The sequence below is a fragment of the Struthio camelus genome, chromosome Z (genome assembly GCF_040807025.1).
Source record: "Struthio camelus isolate bStrCam1 chromosome Z, bStrCam1.hap1, whole genome shotgun sequence".
Classification (NCBI taxonomy): domain Eukaryota; kingdom Metazoa; phylum Chordata; class Aves; order Struthioniformes; family Struthionidae; genus Struthio; species Struthio camelus.
In genome coordinates this window covers 19,714,944-19,731,013 of record NC_090982.1, presented here as the reverse complement: position 1 = coordinate 19,731,013, position 16,070 = coordinate 19,714,944, and the positions used below count along the sequence as shown (strand labels likewise).

The window sequence follows — 16,070 nt, the reverse complement described above, 5'->3', positions numbered from 1 at the left end:
GCACAATGTGGCCGACAGCCATATTACCACTATTGGGAACCTAGTGCCCCAGAAAACGTACTCCGTGAAGGTTCTTGCCTTTACTTCTGTTGGGGATGGACCTCTTTCTAGTGATATTCAAGTCATCACTCAAACAGGAGGTAAGCCAGAAGTGTACAGAATTTGTGCAAAAATCCTAAATGCATGCAGAAATTTTGCATTTGAGTTTGCAAATGTTCAGAAATAATTCCTGTCAAGAGTAGTCATGATTTACTCAGGCTGCTTTATCCTTTCTCAATTCTGCAGTGCAAGCTTTCATGGAAAATAAGAAATTATCCCTCCTCACACATCTTTAATCTTACAATCTTTCCATTTTTCATCAATCTCAAGAAGTTTAACTGCAGCAAGAGTAATCTCTTGGACACTGCCATCGTGGAGGTGGGCAAATGGTGTGGCTTCTGTTTGGCCATGCTGTTGTGCACCAAAAGTGTTTGTCAAGTAATTCTTCACAGTTTACATTAAAGGCTTTCTACAGCATTGGTTTTTGTTTAGATTGGGGGTGGTCCCTTATGCTACCTCACTCTAGTGACTTGTGCTTTGAAAAATTCTAAAATATTTGTGTCCCGCATGCATATTCATATAATTGACAAGGTTATGAAAATGCAGAAAACATGAAAGCATAAAGACTTTGCATACATATAGTCCAGCGCTCCTGTACAATTTTGATTTATAGATCAAATCTTACTTCCCTCAATAAGAGCATGTAACAATTCTAGGTAGAAAGCAAGGTCATCATTTCTTTTTTTATGTTTGCAGGTAGGCTGCTTTGCTTCCATACAGGACTTTTAGGTCTGTGAATTAGTTTTATTAGAAAAATGCTAGCAAACATAGTAAAATACATTGTAGAGAATTTTCATGCAATCAAAAGCCTGAAATTCTGGTGGAGCTAAACTGCAGAAAATGTTTTATTGCAGCAGTAAGGAATAAAAGCTCCCTTTGTCTCGTGATTTAGAGAAAGGTGTATGAAGTATTACTGTAGGTCAGTGATGCCTAACAACATTGTATAATGGTAATTGTAGTCAGCTGAATTTTTAATACTAGAGTGTTCCTGTTGTAGTATAGCATCTCTCAATTTAAAAAAAATATAGTTTGCTAAAGTATATCTGAACACAGTGATACTGGATCCAGTTTTTACTTCTGCATGCAAATCAGTTCATTCAAAGTGGACATGAGCATGCATTTAATGAAGAATATAAATTCAGTTGTTGTCATGGAATTTTTGTAAGCGGTGAGTTACACAAAGGTCTGGGTGTTACCTTTTGTATTATCTCAAATGAGAAGTTACTGAATTAATTTTTCAAGAGCTCTTTGTGCGGAGGTGGTGCCTACATGCATACATATTTGTATGTATGTGGTGCCTACATGCATATTTGTGTGTATATATGCACATGCAAATAGCTGTACCATATTTTAATTTTGGCTTTTGTATTCTTTATCAGAGACTAGTTTGACTCTCTTCTTTCTGTATCCATGTGCAAAAAGCTGCTGAGATCACGGTTTAGTGAGCTCTTCCTCTATGTTCAAGTGTACAAGCTTGAACCTTCTCAGATTAGCAAGAGTTAGTCAATGGCTCCACCCGACAAAGATGGAGCAATTTAAAAATGATTACTGAATGAGGCTCAGTTGGACTGGCCCAAGATATGTGATTTGTCCAAGTCACTTCAGAAAGGTTTTGTTCAGTGAAACACTTACAGAACTCACTGATAAACATGCCCTTCTATTTCTGATTACTGCTGTAATCTGAAGAAATTACAATAAAGTTAACAATGCAGGAGGGGTTCTCAATGCAGATGTTTTCAACTTCATAACTGGATTGACTTGGCATTGTTTACGTGAGACTATGTTAAAAATGATTTAAAAAGTAGCAAATGAGGCATTTTTAAGCACTAAGTGTTGAAAGAATACGAACTTTTAAAGTCCTATAAGATAAAGGAAGGTAAGAGAGTGCTACGATTCAGGGGATCTTTAAAAATCAGTGCTGAATATAAACAAAACATTGAAATTCTCCCATCTTTTTAAGTGGCTAAGCCTTTCAACCTGGCAGTTTCTCATCAGTGAACACTGCGGAATAAAATGCCCTTACCTTCCAGATCTGTTGTTTTGGTTTAAGCCTCTCACCAATTGACAGTCATCCAAATAAACATAGTAAATTATTCATTTCATAAAAAATTGGAAATGTATTTAACAGAAAGATATGTAAAAGAATAAGGATAGGAATGGGATGGTGATTAGATTTTAATTTAAGAGTTTTTATTTTTCCTTTTGTACAACTTAAATATAAATAACTGCATCACAGTAAATATGGGACACTGATGCTTGCTTTTGGGATTTTAGAGTGTATAAACAGTAATATGCAATACCTATGTTTAATATACAGTATATCTGATTGACAGCTGTGACTCAAAGCCACTGATAGCTTGGTTCTTCACTTACGTAGATTCCAATCTTTGGAGGGAGAGATTATAAAAATTAAGCATTTTATTTAAAGAAGCCTATTCATGAAAAACTTTCCTTTTTTCAGTATAGCAGAATGGTTCTTTTGAAATGACTGTGTCAGTATGATCTTCTCACTTTGCAGGTCAGCCAAAAACTCTGTTGAAGAGGAAAATTGGGTTTCTATAACTGTATGAACTAGAGACATGCAGTAAATGTATGAACTAGAGACATGCAGTTTCAGGGGAAGGGAAGGAAGCATTTTTCAAACAGCCAAACATTAAAAAAACACCAAATTTATGTTCAGAGCCTGATTCCAGGTATTCTATTTAAACACTTTAAGGGAGAGCCATGTCCTTTTGCCCAGCTGTTTTCAGAAGTGGTTTTTTACCATAAAAAGACAAGTTTCAAGAAATTTGGTCATCAAAACCAGCTGTAGAGCTGACCCTTTTGAAAAAGTGAAGCACAGTTCCACAAGCTGCACTTCAGAATGCCCTAATTCTGCATGCTGGGCCAAAAGGACTGAGCCTGCTGAGGGCAGAGTCAGGCACTGTATGTTATTTAGGAGAGCTGACATACAAACACCAGATTTTGGAATAAAGATGTATCCGTATATGCTTTACTGTAGTATTCCTTGCCCTTTTACTTGATTTCACCTGAAATCAAAAGCTCTATTGGTCCATCTTTATTTAGCTGAGCAGGACACAACTTCTTAAGTATTTTCTCACATTTCCGTTCTTTGGTCAATATGATCACTACACGTACTAAGCAAAATGCTTTATCCTGTGCATGTCAGAAAAATCCTTGAGCTTTAAACTGGATACCTGTTTTGGGATATTTATTGTTATTTTTTATTTCAGTATGCAAAGAGAGTATTGTTACCCTAGTAATGTAGAGAATCCTGTTTTTATTCTGAGCTTCTCAGATTAGCCAGAAGTAGAGGAGAGTCAAAGATATCTCAAGCTCTTTTGGGCAGTAGATTATTGGAGAGAGAGAGAGAGAGAGAGAGAGAGAGAGAGAATTCTGGAAAATACATGTATATCTGTAAATCTGTGAATATTTAAACAAAGAAATTACAGTATAAAACACATCATTGTTAATATTAAGCCATGGATTAATTGAGGACTGACAATGAAGGATTTTTACATTACTTCATTTTATGTTGTTATAAAAGCCCAAACTTTTGAAAGTATGAAAAAGGACAGTAATGGGAAGGTCAAGTGTCTGACTGTCTCTTAGATGAATTTAAAGGGAGAAATAATGCAGGACATGACAACGGAGCCTTAGCTTAAAGGAAATGAGTTAGTGGTTTGGGGGTTTTTACTGTAAAGGAGTTTAGAAATTCAGAGGAAGAGAATGAGTAGCCATGGGATAGAGGCTGTGTTGTAGCGAGCTACCTACTTAGCCTGATATTTCAACATCTTTCATGAACTCACAAATGGGGAAACCTCATGTCTGAAACTCCACCGTGAAGCTTATCTCGTAGTAGAGCATTTAATGGGAGTGGACCGCTGGACAGGAAAGTGTGAGAGCATGCAGCTGGCACAAATTTGGCATACGGGCTGGTTTGGAGCTGAGGCAGGGTAGAGGATGTTTTTCAAGTGACAGAATTCCCCTTAAAGAGCTTTTCTCATCATGTAGAAAAGAGTATTTCAGTTTTTGATAAACGTGTGCTCTCAAAGAAAGTTAACTTGGATTAAGTGATTCTGTGGTTATTTCACTTAAAACAGCACTACAATGAGAACAACATTGAGAACCTCACCCCGTGATTTCCCTAGTCTTTATACTTCCTATCTTTCTTCTGGTTAGAACACAAGATAGCGTAATCTATTTTCTTCTAGTCGAGTTTCTAGGTTGCTTTGTCTTCTTTAGAAATAATTTTTGAATTAAAAGCATTTTAACTCACTGCTTTTTTCCTTCTCTTTTTCTTTTTTTTTTTCCCCCAGTTAAAAGGTTTTGGTATTGGGTGAGGAAAAGAGTCCTATTTGCTTACGTATTTTTGCATGCCAGGACACCTGTCCTACAGCTTTGAGTTCTCGTCCCCTACCCCATTTCAGCTCTCTTTTTTTCTTGCTCACTTTCACATCTTCTTGGTCTTATCTACCTTTTTCTTCCCTTTATATGTTTTATTCTGTAGATTATTTGCTTTTTTTTCCTTTGTTGGCATTTTGTCTTCATTCTGCTTTTCTTTTCTTTGAACCAGTAAGTAAGTAGTTAAGAGAAGAAATAGGTGATGTACTTACTCAAAATGTACCTGCCTGCAGGCACTGAATTAATAGGTATACTGAATTCTGGTTTGGAAAATATGCTGATGAATGTTGGAAATGTGCCGCACAGATTATTTCTGATCATGAACTTGTGTATGGGAGAGGGCAGCTTGTAATAACTTCAAGATAACTCCATTACTACACTGTAGAAATAGTGGGTCACATGACAGAGCTACTCTGAAGAATAATTTTTCCTCTCTTCATTATGTTCTCTAGTCATTCAGACAAGAAAATGCTGACTCAGTCTTCGAGACAAGCCAACACATTTATATTATTTTGTAAGATCCTTCACTGTTAGTTACACATACTATTTAAAAAGGGTCTCTTCTGTCCCTCAATCATTGTATACAATTGTGTGTACTGCATAAGTTATGTCTTGTTTATACACTTGAAATAAGAAAAGGGATACTTGCTGCGTTAGTGAAGCTGTGGGTTTTAAAGTATGTTTACAGAGCACACTGATCTCAAAGCAAAAAAGATAGTACTGAAACATTGCTTGTCTCTAAAGACAGCTCATGCAAAAGGATTCCATTCTGAGTTGACTGTGTATATCACTAAAATGAAAAGTAAGATGTGATTTATGTAATGTTTATGTATAGTTAACGCTTCAACAAGAGTATAAAGCCCACTTGCATGTATTTTCCAGTTTCTCTAGATCTTTTTTTTTTCCTAAGGGAGATCAGAGTCTTTCATCAGTTCCTGCAGCTTAGCTTAATTTCCATTTGCCACTCATAATTTTTTCTGAACTTGAAGAGTTGTTATGTTTAAGTCATAAAACCTAAGTAGTGTAAAAGTTATTGTTCCTTTTTCTTACCTGGTACTGGTTCTTTGAGTTAAGCCTTAGATTCTTGGCTAGTGAGTTTATTACCAATGCAGTTTGTTTGGTGTGTGACTTTGTGGTTTTGTTTTCTCTCTTCCCAGTCTTCTCTATCTATTTGAAGACATATAGATTTCCATGCCACCTCTTTCCTCTCTCAACTTTTTCAGTTAACTGTAGGGATAGAATATCAGGGGAGTCTAGGATCTGCAGCAAGATATAATTCCAGCAAACAGCATTTGGAAAAGTCCAATTAATTGCCAGTTTGGCTTCTTTTAAAATAATAATCAATTGCAGACCTAATATCATAAAGGTGTTTTTGAAAGGAAAATTTTGAGGGCAAGGGTCTTGCAACATAGTTTTACAGAGAGGCAGGAAATACTCTTCATTCTAGGATTGGTAGTCTCCATCTGCTGTCCTGTTTATTATCATAACAAATCGTTATGAACCAACAGTCATATGGATCGTTTAATTGACTATTTACTGCCTGATTATCTTCACATATCTATAGATAATGCATGGATCGTATACATTGCAATCTGTACAGGACAACTCAGGCTGGCCGGAACCTTGGGAGGTCTCCAGTCCACTCCTGCCTCAAGCAGGCTCAACGGTGGGGGCAGACCAGGTTGCTCCGGGCTTTACCCCTTTATGGCTGGACACCCTCTGAGGACAAAGGTGGCACCACCTCTCTGGCTCATTGGGGGAAACAAAGCTCTGCCCTCCCAATTATCAGCTGCTCCCCCCAGTTTGGTGTCACCTCTGACCTGATGAGGGTGCGTACCGTACCTTCTCCGGGTTGTTGATAGTGGTGTTGAACAAAAGACAGCTAACATAAGCTACTATTTGACCTTTTATGAACCTACGGAAAGAAAGCAACTCAGTGTTCATGCTTTATGACACATGAGAAGCTCTTAGAACTCAAATTGTTTTTTAAGACACCTGTGCCAATTTTATCCAATGGATGGGACCTCTTTTTGATCCATCACAGACTTACTAGTTGACATTTCATATATGGCAACTATTTTTCCTTTGTGAAGCTTGCATAGTTGACAGGAGCTTTTGCTTTTATTTCTCTGTTCTGATTTTGACAAAGCCCCAGAAGAACCAGTAGATGTTACAGGTGCTATCTAGATTCCAGGCAAAGGTGATGTTGTAATGGCAGCTTTGTTGTTCAGGTTCTTTACCAAAATAAATTTTTCCCTACCCCTTCATACTCATTGAAGCAAAGCATTTTTTCCAGAAGTCAGTGTTACCGTATTATACCATCATGTGAAGCAAACAAAATCACTGCAGCCCTCTTGAGTTTCATCAGACACCAGTGGAGCTGAAAAAACCTTTAACATAAAGAAAGACTTCCAAGTAGCCTCTGGAGTACAGATTTTATTGTTAAGTTTTGGCAAGCTTGCAGTATAACTCCATATCTACTTTGAACCATGTTCAATTCGAGGCAAATCTGCAACTCTTATCAGCCTCAGTTTGGCTGTTTTTCAGGAGAGTTGTAAAGCAGCTTCCCTAAAAAATCGTAACACTCAACAACTGTATCTAAACTTATACAACTGTATGTTATAGACGTACGGAATGAAAGTTTGACCTAGTGGTATTTTAGAACCTGTTTCAAAGTTAGGAATTATTCAGCTAACTTAGTCTCTCCTTGTTGATTAAAAATCATGTGATTTTAAAAGGATGAGATTAAATGTCTTCCCATCACAATTAATTATGTTGATATTTGCTGCCATTGCTTCCTGTACTTTTTATTACGCTCTTTTTCATTCTGGGACTTTGCAGAATCCATGAAATGATTTCTTACTGCACCAGGTTATCGTTCAGAAAAATAGTCATTGCTCCTTTTTCTTCTGTGAAGAAGGAGACTTTTGTCACCTGTTCTCCCTCACTCATTCCCTCAATAGACAACATTCTCCTACGTCTTTCCTTTCCTATTTTGACTTCTTTCTGAAAAATACAAGTGAATGGTAGGGAGTTGGTGAGCTCCACAACAATTGGATGTGTACCTCGTGTTGACAGGTTATCTGTATGTTTAAATGTTAGATATCAAACCTCTGCCAGCATACACAAGAGTAGTGAAATGCTCAAAGTGACACGCTGTAGAACGTAACAGTCTGGGGAAGATAAGAATTACAAAAGCATATTATTTTACTTTCTGCTCCCTGGTGTTTTTGAATTTGTTAGTGTACAAAGCAAGAGTACTTTAATTTAAAATAATATACTGCTCTGAAAGGTGACTGTGAAACAATCATTATTATCACATCCTACTTAACACACCTGTTCTCAGTGTGTATGTGAATCATATCTCATTATTCTTCTAAAAAAAATAAGGCATAGTACATTTTATTCTTGAAACTCTATCTAGAACTGCTGTGGACGACTACTTCACATATGATCAATAGCATTATTAATTGAAACTAACAGTTTAGAACTTGGGTGCCAAAATGATTCTATACATTCCAATGGCAGGATATATTTTGCTGTCATTTCCCAGTCAACCTCATTATGTGCAGTAGATTTGCAGAAGTAAATGAGGGTACATTTACTCTGGATAATCTCTGTAACCTCGTTACACAAGCCTTAACAACAAAGATTTTCCTTGACTGCCAGAGTTGAAGCTCCATTTTCAGTTCTTGCAATTAGAAAAGGTTGTTACTAAAAAGTAAGTCTGCTATATTGATAAAAATATCTGTCAGCAAAAGGATGGAAACATGCTACTTGATGAAAACATTACTGAAGAGATACTTTGGCATTTAATGCATATAAAAACATTAAATATTTAATGCCTTCTTGAAGAATCGAATGTGTTTAGTACCTGAATTACATGTGAGCTGAGCAAACCATTTCTGCATTTGGAAATACATCTAAAGGTTTTAACACTTTCTTCTTGTCTATTCCATCCCATCTTCTTTAAAATTTGCATTTCCAGCATATACCTATACATTTATATGCATTTGCTGTTTCACACAGCGGTTAAACTTTCTGATATTCTTCACCAGGCTTCTGCTCAGTTGCTTTTCAGTTGTGTGTGCATTATTTACAGTTTGAAAAATATATTTCAAATCTTTGGTAATTTGTAATGTGTAAATTAAAATTATCATTTTTTCAGAGGTCAGATTAATTCATTCATTTGTTATTTAAGTTCAGTAAGTTCAATAACATTAGTATTGTGTGAAAAATTCAGGTAACAGTTTAAGAGGTTTGAAAAATGTGTTGAACTAGACAAATACACAATGGGCAACACTGTTCAACTCTTTCTCTTTAGTGCCTGGTCAGCCGTTGAACTTCAAAGCAGAACCTGAGTCTGAAACAAGCATATTACTTTCTTGGACACCTCCACGCTCCGATACCATTTCCAGCTATGAACTGGTTTACAAAGATGGGGAGCATGGGGAAGAGGTAAATGTTGCACATTTTTTAAATTATCTTAAATGAGTTAAACTTTAAATGCTGCCCTGGTTAAGAATTGATCTCTTAGTTACTTTCTTTAGTATGATTAGCTTGATATTAAATGATTTGTTAAATGGAGCAGTCAGCCTAATGGTAGACTTTGAATGTGTAAATGTCAAAAAATACCCTTGATGACCACCAGCCAGCAGAAACTTTGCTGATGTTTGCAAAAAGTCATCTGTAGAAGTGGCATCCGGTTTCAGATAATAATGATCATGGCTCTCAAAGCCTGTTTCTCCATGAGTGCTTTGAAACAGAGATGCTTTGGGGAATGATGAGGAAAAAAAAAAAAAAGCATGATATTGCTAGGTGTCCCTACAAAAGGAAGACTGAGAGTCTCAAGAAGCACCTCACTGGTGCTCTCCTGCAGCATTGTCTTACTGCTAATGCTGCAAATGCTCCTAGGTTTATGGCAGCTTCACACATGTACTGTAGATGCATAAGCACATTCTGTAGTGTTTGGGCATGGGGGGAGAAAGTCTATATTTTTCCTCCAAATAGGATGCAGGATCTTAATGTCTTATGCGTAAATTCTTAACATTTTGAACACAAATTTAACTAAAGGTTAACCTTAAATCCAAGATTCACTGCCATAAGAGGTAAGTACAGGTACGGCTATGTTCATATGTCAGTGTCTGAAAAGCCTTTTATACTTTGTACACAGCTATTACACCTTGAAAGAGTCAAGCAATATTTCTGCCTATAAGTTTCATCTATTAAGCTGCCTACTTTAAAAAATTGTTCCTTAGTGTGTATTTGTCGTAAGTAATGTATTCGGTTTTGATTTTGTTATTGGTCTGTTATGGTTCGTTTTCTTAAATTTAAATCTGAGATTCTTGTCAATGGGGTTATCAGAATATAAAACCATTTCTTCCATAGGCAACATATAGTATTGAGAATCATGGAATATTAATCAAGGCATTCGGTTCTCTTATTGCTTAACCTTTAGCAACGTGTTTCCACTGAGCCTACTACATCTTATCGCCTGCAAGGGTTGAAGCCAAACAGCTTGTACTTATTCCGCCTGGCTGCCCGTTCACCACAAGGCCTGGGTGCTTCCACAGCAGAAATCTCAGCCAGAACCATGCAGTCAAGTAGGTGTCTTTCCTTGCTACCTTTATTCTGCTTTGTTGTCTTTGCTGAAGAGATGCCTCTCAAAAAGCCAGTGAGACAACAATAGAGAAAAAGAATGATGCAAAATACAGCATTCATGATGCTTAACGCAGGAAAAGGGTGCTTAAGATACGTATTTTATAGGTACACTGTGGTCAGCTTAATGCATAAGTGGCTCTTGCATGTCATCAGGAAAGGACTTAGTATATAAAAAGGCAGCATCCAAGAAGTCAATACTATGCTGTCATAATAATCTTATATTTTAGGCCGTCATATTTTGTCACACAGTAGATGTGTATTGATAACAGTCCTCTACCCTTAAAATTTCCCCTGCCCAGGGTGCAGATTTCGTGTAATACTAGGTTAAGCCTGCAGCAAAGCCCTATACTATAAACATTTTGTACGTGAGTCAATTTGAATATTTCAGATTGTACCAAAAAATTTCTTCAAAACTGTTCCTCTGTAATGGCTAGTTCTTCTCAGTTTTAGTTAGCAACTATTTTGCATAAGCTTTTTATGATGTTTTTGACATCAGTAGAAAAACTGTATTCTGACTGGATGCTTATGTAAACCATATGATGAAACCTATCACAGGTGCCTGCAAAAATTTGTCATGGATTCATATGTACGTTTAAAAGTATTTAAATATTTAAATTAAAAATTAATCGAAATGATCAGAAGAGCAGGGATATCATCATGAAGAACTACTCCTGTCTGATAAATTATGCTTTCTGAACAATTTTCGTTACAGTATACAAGTTTAAAATTTAATTTGGTAAAAATTAAATAATTTTTTCTTAAAGTGATATTATTTAAAGAAAAAAATTAGATTCTCTATTAACATGCTGTTTTTTAGTTTGCAGTCTCTGACAGATGTAATTACACCATCATTCTTTATCGTTGTTAATGTATTATTAATAATTCAGATAACTAGAGAAGTAGTGCTGTAGAGCAAACCAAACTTAGATGGGCTTCCAGAAGCCTTTCTGTGTCATTCTGAATAAACATAAAAGAGCTTATAATGTAGTACAAGACTAGCTGTATAGACAGTGGCAATGCCTCTGTTGAGTTTAATTACCCAGAATCAATAATTTGATGTTAAAAGAAGTGTTTATTTTCTCTGAGAATCATTTCAACTACAAAAAATACTCATTCTTTTATAGCATATTTGCTGCAGATTGCTCAAACTGGTCATACAAAAGAAATTAGGGGCCAAGGTTATTTGTAACCAAATTGCCATTTTACCCTTCCGGAATGTGAGAATATGTTATGCTTTTTTCAGCCTTATGTCTTTAGATAGTACACAGTTTTGGAAGATTTATATGGAAAGATAAATCAGTCAGGCCTTTTTTAGGATCAGAGTCAGTCTTAGTTTGGGTGAAATCAGTGGCAAAATCTAATTCAATCTAATTCAGTGATATATAAGCAGACCCTGTGTATTTGCTGAAAAGAATGCAGTAGGTTTAAAAAAAAATTAAGAAAGGTACATATGTTAATAAAACTTGATACATGTGGTAGACTACAGAACATCCTTGGTTACATAATGGCAATATTTTGCATTTTTTTAGAGCATAGTGGCTAAAAATTACTGACAAACCATCAGTTAATTGGGAATATTCACCAGACCATTTTGTGGCCTTTCATCTTGATTTCAGGGAAAGATGCTACAAGAATTTATTTCTTCATATATGAGATCCTTAAAGGGTATTTCACTTATACTTTTATTTCCTGCACTTATTCATGGTAGAAGGGGACCAGCCTGTTTTGAGTACTTGATTATTAAATGAGCTGAAAAAAAAAGCCCAAATGCAATAATTCTGTTCTATCCTGCCAGCCACCTCCTCTAGTCAGTTGGAATGCTGGTACATTTCCTCCGGTTTTCCCTTTGGCAGAGCAGAGTACCATACTTAGTAGAAAGCCATTGATCCCCATAGAAGAGCTCTGGGGAACCAAAAGATACATGTCTAAATGCAGTAGGTTGCAGCAAGCTCCTAGGCCCTCTCTGTTCCTTTAATTTTGTTTGATGTGCCTAGAATAAGTATCCTTTTTTTTTTTTACCTCAAGAAATAGGAAGAAAATATAGACCAAAAAAAAAAAAAAACCCTGCACCCAAAATATGTATTTGCCCTATACGAGGGAGGGGAGAAATAGGAAAGGAGTCAATGTCTACTGCTTCTGCCAGTGAATTTAAACATGGGCTCCTTCTTTTGGTGCTCCAGATGGTTTTGCTTGCTAATAAAGCTTACACATTGCTAAGTCCATGTGCATTTAAGCACAAAAATGCATACTTAACTTTCAGTGCCTTAATTGTCTCATTGAAAGCGATGGAATGGCATACGTGCTTAAGTGCTCTGGAGCTTGGAAAAGGTAAATTCGCTGATTAACTCCTCTGAATACAGAGCAGCAAAGGTGAGCACTTTTGCTCTGGAATATTGGTGCTGGTGAGAAGATATGAAGCACAAAGTCAGAATCTTTCTCCTTTCTGATCTGCTTTGGTTATGGACTCTCTTTATAAAATTAATTCCTGTTTTCTTGACACAGTATTCGGGGGTAGATTCTTTTTTTTCCTCTAGAAGTTACCTAAATTACTGGTAGGATTTAATTCTTTGCTAGCAAAGGTGTCTCCAAGAGGAGTTAAAAAAATAAAACTGACAGCTGATCGAGGGTAAGTACAAGTTACAGTCAGAATCAACAAGCCTGTCACTTTTTCCTGGTAGGTAAATCTTTGACTAAGACTTTCTTCATCTTATATTGACTGCATGCTTCCAGTGTGTTGGCTACACTATATATTTGAATAAATGCTTTCCATTTAAACATTATTTGGGGTTGACTTGTTCCAGGCAGACTCAGTTATAAAAAGAAAGCTGAAAATTTGATCATTTCTTTTGGGGAGTGGGGAGGCTACAAAAATGTTTGATGATTTTTGGAGTAACTTCTAGCAGTTATTGCAAGTTTTTTAGAGCTCTGTTAGAAGGAAATAAATATTCTCAAAGAATATAAGCCCACTTGCAGGGGGTATGTCCAAATCTGTAAATAAGTACATGTGACATCATTTAAAATATAACTTGCAGTAACTGCAGTTATTTCAAGGGTAGGTCAGTAGTCATAAGTATCACGTTTTTGTTTTATTTCAAGAAGAATTTTAATTACAGGTAGGTAATATTATTTTGAGGTTTCATTTTCATATATTTCCCCTACATCTTTTTTCACCATTTAGTTGACTTATTCATTTTCAGTTTTCTCATGTTAATAAGCCAAGGTGCATATGGTTATTTGATATTTTGCTTTTTAAGTTTCTACTTTTTTATTTAATTTTTATTTTAATTTGGTTGCCTTTTATTTATTTTTATTTTTTCTTTTGTTCATTTTTTTCAATCACTCCTATCCTTTCACTCAAATCCTCCTTTAACCCACTACTGAAATTAGAGCCATCAGCTCCTCCTCAAGACATTAGTTGCACAAGCCCCAGCTCCACTAGCATTTTGGTAAGTTGGAAACCTCCACCAGTGGAAAAGCAGAATGGCATTATCACTGAATACTCCATCAAGTACATTGGGATTGATGGAGAAGATGTCAAGCCCCATGAAATTTTGGGAATTTCCTCGGACACTACCCAATACCTTTTGGAACAGCTGGAAAAATGGACTGAGTACCGGATCTCTGTGACTGCCCACACTGATGTTGGACCTGGCCCAGAGAGCTTAGCAGTATTGATTCGGACAGATGAAGATGGTATGTTGCCTCCACTACATCAGTTGCACCTCTGTGACTCTCTGTCGATCTGCTTTCTTTTGTATAGGTTAACATATATTTTTTCTGCTCCTCTTTTTTCCCAAGTCACTGTTATTACCACCACTTGAGTGTTTTAATCAAAGGCTTGTCCTTTGTACGTTGTTTTCATATTTGGTGTTTTTACTTTTTAACAGAAAATACCTTTTTTGTGAATGAAGTGAATCTACTGCCCCTTTGAGCCCATACACATCCTTCTTTCTCCTACTGCTACATAAATATAATTCTCAGGGGAAAATCTTTCAGCATTTTTCTTGGTTTAATACTTGCTGTTATTTTTAAACATTTAAGTCTATTAACTTTTCTCCAGGTATTTTTTTAACTTCTTTCTTGTTCTGTTGTGTTTTTTTGGTTTTGTGTTTTTTTTATTGAGTTTTGTTTTTAATCTTGGGAAACTGATGCTTCTTCACACATTTTCTTTTCTTCCATGCATGAAAGTGACAGAAGACCACTTATTGTCAGCCTCCTTTTTGTGCTACTGAGAAAAGCCCAAACAAAGAAATAGCAAACAAAAACAAGGGAAACTTTTTTGGAAATCTTTTGTGTTTTTTATTGTTATTATTATTTCAGTGATTAAAATATCTCTTTGTACTTTAATGCTTTGAATCTCAAAGCATCTTCCTTGGCTTTTGTACATTTTTACATGTTTTTCTATTTCTCTAATACTCTTTTTTCTTCCATTTTTTGCATCAGTCATGGTTTTTGATCTTTCACTGAAAGGTAGAGCAGATTGGTTGAGCATTTTCATTTGTTGAACAGTTTGTATTCTTCAGAGAGAACTTAGTGAGTCTGCCCTTTTTAAAAAACGCAAAAGAAAAGACTCTGCATGGGTAGGACAAGTGCCTGTAATTCTGTTTTATCCAATGATGTTGTTCCAGTTCCTAGTGGTCCTCCTCGCAAAGTCGAGGTAGAGGCTGTCAACTCTACTGCTGTTAAAGTGTCATGGCGCTCACCTGTACCCAATAAGCAGCATGGTCAGATCCGAGGATACCAGGTCCACTATGTGAGGATGGAAAATGGAGAGCCCAAGGGTCAACCCATGCTGAAGGACATCATGCTGGCCGATGCACAGGTATTCTTTCATAGATCATGGGGGAAACCTCTCATTTTTGAGAGCTAAATAGAATTTTTCTTTCCATACTTCAGCCTACCAGACATAAAATGTTATATTTATTTTAATAATTTTTTTCAGACTAATTATGCTTTGTGGTTCTTTGGCCAGATCTGGTCAACTTTTCCGGTGTAGGCGCACATCAAGAAAGCACCAACTAAATGAAAAGCTGTGTTGTTCTGCTGGCTCCCTTAAACCTACAGATTTCACCCTATACCTATTCTCTGAAATGGAAAGCAGCAGGAGCATCTGAGCCAGGTCACAGCACCTGATCCAAACACCTGATATTTCTTTGTTTAAGTGGAGAACCTAGAGTCAGATTAGAGGCCTGTATACCCCATTATTACAGTGTTTTTGTCATTAGTGTGTAGCCATCTGACCGCACATATACATATATATGAATTTATTCATGCAACTTTAGAAGTCACTGATATATTTATGCTGGTCACTGTTCAAATCTGTAACTGTGCAATAAAAGGAGAAGATCATCATAAATAGGTTTAGGGTTACTTCTAATTCAGAATTGCTGATCTCTTTTATAAATAAGACATGACAGAAGCACAAGCCTGATCACGTCAAGTTCTAAAAGCTTCTTAAAGAAGAGTCTTACTGATAGGGTTTTACTAGTGCTCTGTCATATTGGAGATGCCCTGGAGGAATGCCCTAGCGCTAGAGGAATGAACCTATGAAACTGTTGAAACTATTGTCATGTACAAACCTCTCACAGCTGGATCTCAGTTTATATGGGAATAACTGGAAATCATTACAAATGATCATCTTAGCATAAAGTAAACAGTCTTAAGCATTTTATGTTGAGTACACAACTATTTTTGCCTTTTTTCCCTGGTCTTAGCTCTAACTTTCATCGATGCAGATACCCTTTTTTTAAGAACAAATCTACACACTCCGCTTTGCTGCAAGCCTGTTCTCAAAGCATTGTTTCAGTTTCTGGAGATCCTTGTAATTTTTTTTAACTGTCTGTCTGTCTATGTATTTACTTTAGAAGCCTATATTTAAGATGTTCTTACACTTTAAGCAGCTGAGA

At 36.3% G+C, this 16,070-nt stretch overlaps 1 protein-coding gene across 39 annotated transcripts in view; it reads left to right on the top strand.

The window, feature by feature from the left end:
* The window catches only part of PTPRD (protein tyrosine phosphatase receptor type D), a 1,218,182-nt gene that overhangs the window by 1,082,038 nt on the left and 120,074 nt on the right, over positions 1 to 16,070 (top strand). For 26 of the 39 annotated variants that reach the window (XM_068927738.1, XM_068927756.1, XM_068927755.1 and 23 more), the window contains 5 exons: positions 1 to 140; positions 8,828 to 8,961; positions 9,962 to 10,106; positions 13,552 to 13,857; positions 14,793 to 14,986. The exon at positions 1 to 140 is cut by the window's left edge and continues 442 nt beyond it. In XM_068927738.1, coding sequence (XP_068783839.1) covers positions 1 to 140; positions 8,828 to 8,961; positions 9,962 to 10,106; positions 13,552 to 13,857; positions 14,793 to 14,986 — 919 coding nt within the window. The remainder of the gene's footprint in view (positions 141 to 8,827; positions 8,962 to 9,961; positions 10,107 to 13,551; positions 13,858 to 14,792; positions 14,987 to 16,070) is intronic. The other 13 variants (XM_068927771.1, XM_068927770.1, XM_068927773.1 and 10 more) reach the window with 2 other exon arrangements.